Source organism: Sesamum indicum, linkage group LG5 (assembly GCF_000512975.1).
Source record: "Sesamum indicum cultivar Zhongzhi No. 13 linkage group LG5, S_indicum_v1.0, whole genome shotgun sequence".
NCBI classification, from domain to species: Eukaryota; Viridiplantae; Streptophyta; class Magnoliopsida; order Lamiales; family Pedaliaceae; genus Sesamum; species Sesamum indicum.
Genome location: NC_026149.1, coordinates 1,660,863 through 1,672,228, shown reverse-complemented (window position 1 = coordinate 1,672,228; position 11,366 = coordinate 1,660,863). Strand labels below are relative to the sequence as shown.

General features: G+C 38.5%; 2 protein-coding genes and 1 long non-coding RNA gene across 3 annotated transcripts in view; 2 read left to right on the top strand and 1 right to left on the bottom strand.

Annotated features, from left to right (window-relative positions):
• Nucleotides 1-3,392, top strand: part of LOC105161627 (auxin response factor 19-like) — a 7,632-nt gene extending 4,240 nt beyond the window's left edge. Inside the window, 5 exon segments of the mRNA XM_011079364.2 lie at nt 1-7; nt 537-1,532; nt 1,535-2,313; nt 2,429-2,619; nt 2,767-3,392. The exon segment at nt 1-7 is cut by the window's left edge and continues 129 nt beyond it. Coding sequence (XP_011077666.1) covers nt 1-7; nt 537-1,532; nt 1,535-2,313; nt 2,429-2,619; nt 2,767-2,902 — 2,109 coding nt within the window. The 3' untranslated portion in view covers nt 2,903-3,392.
• On the bottom strand, nt 3,844-5,289 carry LOC110011972. Its single transcript, XR_002287059.1, has 2 exons — nt 4,504-5,289; nt 3,844-4,199 (listed from the first exon to the last, which is right to left on the bottom strand). It is a non-coding gene; the product is annotated as an uncharacterized LOC110011972 (long non-coding RNA).
• On the top strand, nt 6,053-10,588 carry LOC105161626 (proteasome subunit beta type-6). Its single transcript, XM_011079363.2, has 8 exons — nt 6,053-6,250; nt 6,365-6,441; nt 7,188-7,243; nt 7,905-7,977; nt 8,562-8,673; nt 9,431-9,504; nt 9,808-9,882; nt 10,177-10,588. The coding sequence occupies exons 1-8, from the start codon at nt 6,145-6,147 to the stop codon at nt 10,306-10,308; spliced, it is 705 nt and encodes a 234-aa protein (XP_011077665.1). The 5' UTR covers nt 6,053-6,144; the 3' UTR covers nt 10,309-10,588.

Here is an 11,366-nt window from a genome sequence, read left to right as displayed (position 1 = left end):
AACTATTCTGCAACATAACATCTAAAATCTACAGTAGTTTTGTTCCCGTTCCGTTCTTATTTTCTTTTGTTTTTCTTTGTGGTGCGTTTAGTGGGATTGGTCATTGAATACTACCCCTTCGTTTGGCATTCACTTTCCAAGGAATCTCTTCATGACTTCTAATCATATTAGTTGGACCTTTTCTATTGCTCCTGAGTAGTTATCCTGACAAAAGTAGGCTGTGCAAAAAATTAGAAGTAAATGTGGAAGATGGTGGGGGAAGTTGATTAAATATTTCTATCCATTCAAAAAAAGTTGTGTGGTGAGTGACATAGGACAGGCTTTATGGGTTAATATGCTCCTCTCTTTTTATTGTCCTTCCCTTGGTCAATGTTTGACCTGCAAAGGTATCTTTGTTTTGGGCCTAGAAAACTGCATTCTTTTTCATGTTTAATGATTAAAGCATAGAACTTCATCCTGCAAAAATCAAATCGAGATTCAGCCTCACAATGATTTAAGAATAGAAGACTTCTAACATATATCTGCTATGTTTCTCCATGCAGATGATGACTCTTCTGATCTGGACAGCCTATTTAGGAGGACAATGCCGTGGCTCGGAGACGAATTCGGCTTAAGAGATCCCCAAGCTCTCCCTGGCCTGAGCTTAGTCCAGTGGATGAACATGCAGCAAAATTCTTCCCTGTCCAACTCAATGCAACCGAACTATGTTAACCCTTTACCTAGTTCTCTTCTGCAAAACGCTGCTGGTACAGATATTTCCCGTCAATTAGGCCTGCCGGGGACTCAAATTTCTCAGCATAACAACTTACAGTTCAATGCACAGAGACCTAACCAACCAGTTCAGCAACTAGATCAGCTCCAAAAGCTACCATCGTCCACTTTAAGCCCTTTAAGCTCAATTACTCAGCCGCAACAGCAGTTGACTGATGTTGCTCAACCACCAAGACAAAGTTTGGTTGGTCAAAATTTACCTGCAAGCCAAGTTCCGTCCCAGATTTTGCAGTCACAGAGTCCCATCCAAGCCCAGAATGTTCTGCAGCAGCAACAATCTCTTGTAAACCATCAGCTTCAGAGAAATCTCTCCCAAAATCTGCCCCAGCAGCAGGTTCTGAGTCACAGTCATCAGCAAAATCTGATGCCTTCTCAGACCCCTGATCATCTAAGCCAACAGTTGCAAATGCCAGATAACCAAATTCAGCTTCAGCTTTTACAGAAGCTCCATCAGCAACAGCAATTACTATTACATCAGCAGCCTGGTATGCAGCAATCTTCTCAACTGACACAACTTCAAGATCAGCAGAAGCAGCTTTTAGATATTCCACCAAACTTCCCGAGGTCTACAGCGATGAGCCAATTGATGGATTCCTCTCAAGCGACATCCAGTATGCATCCTCAGTCGCATGTTACTGGCCGGGAGATGACGGGGAATAATAGCCAAACAAATCTTCGGTTTGCCCAACCACCTAAGCAACAAAAGCTCCAGCAGTCTGGAATACTATCAGAATTGCCAGGACATGTCGGAAGTACCTTAAACTTGGAGGCCCATCTGCAGTTACAGATGATGTCCCGTCTTGTTCGACTTCACCATCCACGAACAACTGTCCAAATGTTGGTCAGTCCATAACGAATGGCAGAAACCACCGTGCAACAACAATGGTGGATGAGATTGCTCAGTCTTCTGTCGCTCGACTAAATTCAGGTGGTCTTGAGCCAATGTCTTCTAACAGTAACTTAGTGCAAGATTTGCAGCAAAATTCTGATGTTAAGCCTTCATTGAATATATCCAAAAGTCAGAATCAAGGATTTTTTGCAACACAAACATACCTCAATGGTGTTGGAACCCATATAGACTATTTGGATAGTTCATCTTCAGCAACATCAGTTCTTTCTCAGAATGATGGCCATATACCGCAAAACAACAACTCCATGTCTTTCAATTCTCAGTCAATGTTGTTTAGAGATGCAAGCCAAGATGGGGAAGCCCACGGTGACCCCAGGAATACCGTTGCATTCGGGGCTAACATTGACAATCAATTAGGGATGCCCATGATGCCTGAACCATTGATCACGAAAAACATGGTCGGATCAGGTAAAGACTTCTCAAGTAATATCTCGTCTGGAGGAGGACTGCTTTCCACCTACGAGAACCCCAAGGAATCTCAAGCTGAACTCTCACCATCAATGGTTTCCCAGTCATTTGGAGTTCCAGATATGGCGTTTAATTCTATTGATTCCACAATACATGATGGTAGCTTCATGAATACGGGTGCTTGGGCCCCGCCACAGATTCCTAGGATGCGGACATATACAAAGGTTGGTTGTTTATGAAATTACATAAATGTTGCAGAGGCATGTATCCAAATTACTGCTTTGTTCAATTTATTGTTCACGTTCTGCTTACCTAATCTGTTAAGTATCTTCTTGTTAGGTGTACAAGCGTGGAGCTGTTGGAAGATCAATTGATATTACACGTTACTCAGGCTATGATGAGCTCAAACAAGATCTGGCTCGTAGGTTTGGTATCGAGGGACAACTAGAGGACCGACAGAGAGTTGGTTGGAAACTTGTCTATGTGGATCATGAGAATGATGTCTTGCTAGTTGGTGATGATCCTTGGGAGTAAGTTTTGAACTCCCATTTCTTATTATGAATAGCAACATTCTCCAACACTGGAAATTTTCATTTTCTTCATTTCAAGCTTCTGTTGCATAAGTATAAATTGTTGCCGTGTCCCGGTATATTAATGTAATCATATGATGCATTCAGGGAGTTTGTAACCTGTGTACGTTGCATCAAGATCCTTTCCCCTCAGGAGGTCCAACAAATGAGCTTGGATGGAGATTTTGGAAACAGTGTCCTCCCAAATCAAGCTTGCAGCAGCTCTGATAACGGTGTCAATTAGTGGGACAATGGTTTTAATCTCATCTTCCACACTGAAAGCTCAATGATGGGACATTAGTAGGACTTCAGTTGCCCTATGCATTTACTACGGCAAAATTTCTGCCTGCCATAAGTTCAAAGTTGCGATCAACTCTTGGATGAGCAGCCATTATGGGTCAATGTGCACATAAAATGATTCCTTGGCAGGCAGGTCATCCTTCTTGATCTTTGGACCAAAAGACATTAGTTTGTGAGGAGTAGAGCACAGGGTAAGGCATCTTTACCTAGTCTTCTTTAAAGCTGATGAGCTGATTGTAGGACAAGTGGAGTAACCCTAGCATTAGATTTCTAGCTTTCAGGATATTGCTTGTTAGTCACCAGCAGGTCATTCCATAGTTCTCTCGCTTTGTTTCATGTGTAAAAACTTGCTTCCAGCTAAGTTGTATTGTAGAAAGAGCTTGAAATCTGTATGCATGGTATAGTTGCCAATTGTATATATGATGTTTCCTATAGCCTCTCAGTGAAATTGACAAGACTAATTGCTTGTATTAACAACAACTCATTCAATATTGATGATTCTTAGATATTTAGTACGGTTCTTGTATCTTAATTTGGTGATGACATAGTAAAAGATCATACCTTCATCAAAGTAACCAGTTTCCGTTGAAGCGATGTAACTTACAAAACAGATGCTTTATCTCAAAGCTAAGAGAAATGATTTGAATAGCAATCAACAAGTAAAATAATTTTAAACTCAATAAAATTTCAAAGTATTACTGCAATATTTCAACTAACAAGATCAATCACATGTCGGAATCACACATAGCATACTCAGTAAATATCAGAATTCTTACAATCAGAAGAACAAAGCAATGAAAATGATACATTACATCAAACTGAAAAACAACAAATGCACCAAACTAATGCATTGTCCACTAAACTAAAGTGGTTTTCGTTAAGAAGCTCATCAACCACCAGATTAAAAATTGAATAGGGCACACTTAGCAGCAATTTAGAGGAACTTTAAAAGTACAAGACATATCACCTACTGTAGAAGCTAGTCTTTTTCATGGCGATGTTTCCTGCTCTTCTTTTCAGACCGCTTCTTATCCCTACCCACTCGCGAATCATCTGAATCACTGATGTCGGAATCAGAGTCTGAATATGCTTTCCTACTCCTCATTTTATGCCACAGATCAGCAACAATCATTAGAAGAATCATCATCTGAATGATGGTGACTCCTCCTCCTCTTCACCTTCCTACTCTTCCTCTTTCTTTGCCTGCACTTCAATTCTTGCAATTTATACCTGCAATTTACCTAATTCAGAAAAGTGCATTCAATTCCTTAAAAAGAAAAACAAAAAAGAAATAGAAAAGCGTAATCCAATTACCCATACAGCTCAAAAGGAACATGAGATAAAAAAGTAAACCAAAATCCAAAATGCTATGAATACATGGGGTGGTTAACAGAAAGCAATGAACACTGGGTTAGATTTGTATTTACTAAGGTATTTTAGCAAAAGCCTAAGAGACAAGAAACATAAATCACACAAGACGCCTCAACCTTTAACAAAGTTAGCATAAAAACTTGTAATGGATTTTGATTACTTCATTAAACTTACTTCTCTTCCAAAAAGTTAAAGCTAGTGTCTCCTTCCAGTAAAGGAATCGTTCACTTTCTAAAGAAGAGCCACAGGAACAGCTGTGCCATTTATCAAGCAACACCACAGATTCAACAACTAATAGGCCTAATATCCTGGAGACTGCAATACCAAAACCACATTACTAGGACACTGTTACCACTCAAATTCCACATTCTTTTTGCACGTCGATGTTATTTGTCATCGAGCACAAGCCCATCTCATCCTCCCACATATCACTGTATTGTTGCACCACTTTGTTGGTGAAAAACGGAACGGTCATGATATGGCGCATCTTGCGCCAATGCTCGCCGTAGATTGTGAAGACCATGTCCTAGTCGTTGGCCGTGAATATGTCGAACACGATGTTCCTTAGGCGGGAGCCAAACTCTACCCCTTGTGTGTGTAGGACTTGGTTTGCAAGCTCAGGGTTGGATACCACTACAAGGTTTTTTGAGCCGAGTTTGAGCAAGAACACGGGGCCGTATGTCTTGGACATAGCGGCGAGGAGGTGGTGGTTCAAGTCGTTGCCGACTTGGAGCCAGTTGCCGAATAAGGGGAGGGGCGTTGACCCTGGTGGAAGGTTGATGGTGGTGGTGGAGTTGAGAAAGTGAATGATGAGGGGAAATAAAGGGAGAAGGAGCGTGCAAAGTTGTAGAGAGAAAGGGATGTGTATGTTTTTGGTGCATGAGATGAAGGCAATTGTGGCTAATGTGCGAAGGGAGGTTTTCTTGAGAAGGCCCATGTTCTTTTCTAGTGTGTTTTGTGTGTGTGTCTGTCTTGGGCGAGTGGACCATATATATAAGGGAATACATATTGCATGGTGGGAAGTTGGTGAGGGATTCTAATGGTTTTGGGGAAATCTATGGGCTTTCTTCTTGCAATCTAGGTAGGAATAGAGCCATTCTTGAAGTCAATTGTGGTTGGTGGCTGAAATCCCAACTGCAGCAGCTATCTTAGCTAATGCTTACATTTGTTCACTTGGCTTCCAATTGTTGACAAATTGAAATTTTTGTTTTTGTTTTGAATTCTATTACATCTTCAACACCTTTCGATCAATTCATAGTTGCTAAAACATAGATGAGTGTGATTGTTGAGGAGTAAGTATGAATTAAAGGCTGTTGTCTATAACTTAACATGCCTAGCTTCCATGAAGGGGACTCTAATTAATTTATCCATAATTTTTTGTTTATATGCATTTAAAATTAATTTTTCTTCAATCAATTATTTTATACATAAACTTTTATTTAATTATTAAAAATTTAAATTATACACACAATAGAGCGTACTTCGATTACGAATTTATATTTTTTAAGATAACACATAGCCCACAGAAAATTTATTTTATAGGTTTTCTTTTTTTCTTTTTTTTTTGGTTTATAATCTAACTCTTTGTGTGAGGATATGATAAAAGCCTTAATTAAAACTCCCCTAAGAAGGGCCAGTCAACAATTAATAAAAGTTGAGGGGTCAATATGTAATTAAAAACTGGTACATCAGTGCTGCTTCCGCTGCACGAAACTCGCCTTATATACTTTCCGCTTTTCCAATTTTTCCCTCAATTTGTTTGGGAGAATCATCTGTTACTATTCCAGTTTTGAGCTCAATCGATCCGTCTCCACCATGGATTCAGGCGATGTCAACGCGCCACACTCAATGGGTACGACCATAATCGGCGTCACCTACGACGGCGGTGTTGTTCTCGGTGCAGACTCTCGCACCAGCACCGGTAACCCCGCGCCCAAAAAATTTCTTCTGGATATGTGGATCGTTTTCTTTTTTCCTTCGTATAATGCTAGGGTTTCTTGTTATTGCGAAGTTTGAAGTATATATGTTTTTGTAGGAATGTATGTGGCGAATAGGGCATCCGATAAGATCACGCAGTTGACAGATAATGTCTATGTCTGCCGCTCTGGCTCAGTAAGAATTTACTTTGCTAACCTTTCTATTCGTTTTTTTATGGAAAAGATAGTTAATTATTCACTGATTGCTATCTTCTGTTTGCATTGCTCCTTTGATTTCCCTTGTTTATGGTTCTAGTGTATAACTTTGTCGACTGTTTAGGCCTTAAAATTGCTGGAATGAAAATCTTTGCTGCTTTTGAAAAATGGTTTTCTGAATTGAGTTTATGCTCTTTGGTGAGAAATTTATATGATGAAAGGACGAGCTTGGCAAAGAAAAGAAACTGAAAAATGTTAGGACATTGCTGATGGTGAACAATATTCAGTTAGGATTGGCTTGAGATATTTTTTTTTCTCTTATAGCTTCATTTAATATATTTTGTGTGCATAATGACTCATGGAGGGAGATTTGCAGCATATTTTTGCTTGTTAGTAACATCATCACAAGTTAGTTCTGATTGTAGATTTTTCTTGATTGGAGTTAGTGGAGTGAGGCTGGATATGCCTGCATTATGTTATTATAGTGACATGGCTTTTGCACCTTACAAAAGCTAGTCCTTAGTTTTTTTTTCCAACTGGTGAGAAAAAGAATTGATATTCGTGTTACTGTTTCAGTTGAAATGATTCTAAGATGCATTCGTCCAGGAAGTTAAAGATTTGCTGGATGACATGAAGAAAATTAATTGATCATATCTTTTTCCCCCCCATTGCAAAACGTTACTTTCTTGCTCCTAATTGACGCCTTTTGCAATATTCTTTGATCAGGCAGCAGATTCACAAATTGTTTCAGATTATGTACGTTACTTTCTCCACCAACACACGTAAGTCTGCTTAATATTCACTCTATGAAGTAGCATGATCCTTCATTGTTAGTTGCCTTACTGTTCTCATGCGACCTTACAGTGTGATGGATCTATTGAAATTCCAGACTTGTCTGTTTTCTCATGTATCTGACATTTATGACTTCCTATTCCCTGTAGCATTGTGCCTTTCAGGGTTATACAAATGGTTAGGTAGCTAAACTTCGTTGTCTTTATCCATAGAGGATAAAGAGACTTGAAGGAAACTGCAACCGAGATTTATACTCATCTGACCATAAGCTGAATTAGAAATGAAATAAATGTGACTTTGTTCCTTTTTAATTGAGAATGTTGGATTCTATGTTACTAATTCTATTACAACTTATCCATTGGCATAACATGCTATGTCGTCATGACCTCTACACTACTTTATATGAACTAACTAACGCACCTCGTATGGGAGAAGTTCTTCCAGGACTGCAAAGGAGAATCTGTAGCGCTACATGCATGACCAACAAAACAAATTTTAAGCTTTCACTTGTCACTTTGTTCTCTGACTGATGGTTGCAGCTGTTGGACTCATTTTTGGCCTTTTGTGGGTCTATGACTATTAGCTCCTCTTGTTGGAATTGATACTTATCTCAAAAATATTAATGAAGTTAAAGTCTTATCTTTAATGCAGGATACAACTTGGGCAGCCTTCCACTGTAAAAGTTGCTGCAAACCTTGTCAGATTATTATCTTACAACAACAAGGTTTATTAATAATTTCTTGTCTCCAAGTTGTTATTCCATATAACTTTACAAGTTGAGAAGTATATCTAGCAACGAAAATGGTTCTTTCTATTCATAACATCTGGAAGTTAACAATTTCTGTTAATATAAAAGATATTGGTCGGTTTATTTGGAAAAGGGGTATGAAATCAGAATTTGTCAGCATATTTCTCTTAGAGAAAGTTGAATCGGTTGCTTCCATGCGAACAAGATCCACTTAAAAGAATTAGTATGTTTATTCTTTTTTATGGAACCAATGAAATGGTAATCGATTTATTTCTGCCACATTGATTCCTCTTAAGACAATAGCAACACGCAACATCAAAGAGGATGCTCCTTAGCTTCTTGCCATGGTAATGAATATTTCAGAACTGTTTTTTCCTTGGCTGTGCTGAATTTTATAATTTTGGTAAGAATTATACAGCCTATTCTTAAACATATCAATCATATACAAATATCTCCCTTTTAGCTTTATGAGATCTGCTATGCCTCTTAGCTATTTGTTCTAGTTGGCTGCATATGTTGTTTTCCTGTCTTGAATAAATGTTATTCTATTGATTGTGCAGAATATGCTGCAAACTGGCTTGATTGTTGGTGGATGGGATAAGTATGAAGGGGGTAAAATTTATGGAATACCTTTGGGAGGAACAGTTTTAGAACTGCCTTTCACTATTGGAGGTGCGCTCTTATCACTCTTCCTTTATGCTTGTCTTGTGTCTGGTTTTTCAGCTCTTGCCACCACGGAGTTCCCATTAAGTATATATTCCTTAAACTACAAGCTAAGCTGTTTTATCTGATTGTTTCTAAAATTACCGGAATAACAAATTTTTACTGGGCATGAGTACCAGTATGGTTATGGAAAATAAGTTGGCTATCTTAACCCATACCTAAAATAAGATACTGGTTTGAGTATACTTTTTACTGGGCATGAGTCCCAGTATGGTTATACCCAACATAAGTTGGCTGTTGCACATCCCAATTTAACTCATGAATGATATCAGTAAGTCTCTTGGTAGTGAATGATCTGAACTTTTTTACGCAATCCCATGTTGATTTATACACTGAATCAAGGATAAGCAATCTCTAATTCTTAATTAGATAGATGTTATGGGACTTAGATGCCTGAAAGGTGCAGCCTAGTTATTTTAATACTAGATCAATAATTTATTTGTACCCCAACTTTGGAGTTGTCTCAGATTTCAGTGGGCCCCAAATTTTTTAGATGGCCAAGTGGACCCTTATCTTCTACTTTAAGTTATTCTGGAGATCCGTCAAGCTATATGCCCTACTGTTTTATAGCATTTAAAGAAACCTTAGCTGAATTATCCTTGGGTAAAGCCTTGGACTTGTTGCCACTGTTTTATGGTTGACTTGGTGAAATATTTCTAACCCATTTGTAGAAGCAAGTATATTTGACAAGCCTTTTATATTTCAGGATCTGGCTCGTCCTATCTGTATGGTTTCTTTGATCAAGCATGGAAGGAAGGGATGACGCGAGAAGAAGCTGAGGTTTGTATATTACGTATCATTGTCAATGAAGTTACACAATTCAGCTTTCATCAGAGTTTCCTAACACGATGATATACATAAGCACATTATACTGGGTGCTAGAGCAGTTTTGTAGACCCCCGCCTGTTTCTCTTTTCTTCTTCCTTCGTGGGAAGGGATGTGAAATACATCGTCAAAAGTTGGGTCCTGCAGTATTGTCAGAACAAGAGCGAACACCCTCCACTGTTGGTTTTCTGCATTATGATCAAGCTATATGAATATAAGACATTGCTTAATTTTGTGTTTACTTTGATGTTTCTCCAGCAATTAGTTGTGAAGGCAGTCTCTCTTGCCATTGCTCGGGATGGTGCCAGTGGTGGTGTTGTTCGGACAGTGACTGTGAGTTGCTTCTCATTATGAACTACTTCTTGTATTAGTGATCCAACCTCGTCTTAAATTGGGAACTACTCGTAGCATGCTTATGAATATCATATCCTTACCTTCAGTATTTTGTTACTAAGATTTTCACCAACTCTATGTCAAGGTTGTAACATACTGTTAATTCATATACTAGCCAATATCATGAGAAGTAATTAATTGGCTCAAACCATCAAATGGTATTGGTGCAGCAGTTAAGGCAAATTCTGTACCTAGTCTTGCATAAACCTGATTGTTGTGAATCCTCGTTTGCAGATCAACAAAGATGGCGTTACTAGAAAGTTCTATCCTGGGGACACCCTCCCTCTATGGCATGAAGAAATGGAACCACAGAATTCACTGTTGGATACTTTATCAGCTGCAAGTCCTGAACCAATGGTCAGTTAAATGGAAGCCATTTCAGACAGCTGCAGTTTTCTGGCAGTATGTGCTCATCAGCCAATTGCATATGCCGGACTTCATCTATCTGTTGCGTCTCGGTGTACTCTCCTAGAATTAAATTAATTTGTTGGTGGTTCATGATTTTCCAGCAAAACTGTGTTGTACTGAGATTTACATTTGTACCTAACTACTGCTGCTTTGTTACTTTGTTACTGCATGCTGAAATTAAGTATTGCTATTGGGAGACATTTTTTCAAGATTAAAAAATTTACTTTATGCTATTCAATGCTCACAGATTTGTTACTCAGTTTACCTATTTTACACGGTCTATTTCAATGCATCTTTGCTATTTTTGGATAATAGAAATTTGGGCAGGTGAATGATTAGTTCTTTATCTGATAAACAATAAGCAAAATGTAAGCACAAGCATGTGTCAAGTATCAGCTATAACATATATAACTGATTAATTGTTCCTGAGCAAAAAGGACCATTCTTCCTCTTCCATGCGAGTACCCAAAAGTCAATGTGATACTACAGAAACTACCATTTGATTCAAGAGTGAAAATTATAGAGACCACTATTAGTAGGAAGGAAATCAAAATGGCTAAACACACCAAAGCCAGGGTTCAAAACTATAACATTTTGTAGTGGTCGCTGGCGACCAATTCAAGAATTGATTAGCAGATCATAACAACCAAGGCATTTATCAGATTTTATCAATCCTCCACTCAAATTATCTCAATATGTCCCCTCTAGTAAAGTAAATCAATCCAAGACCACTCTTGCTAACAAAATATATTGAAAGGACAAAAGAAGAGGGACAAAAGGAGAGAGCGCATTGTCCCTCTTCTTTTGTCCTTTCAATATATCTCGTTAGCAAGAGTGGTCTTGGATTGATTTACTTTACTAGAGGGGATATAGTGAGATAATTTGAGTGGAGGATTGATAAAATCTGATAGATGCCTTGGGTGGTTATGATCTGCTAACCAATTCTTGAATTGTTCGCCAGCGACCACTACAAAATGTTATAATTTTTAACCGTGACTTTGGTGTGTTTAGCTATT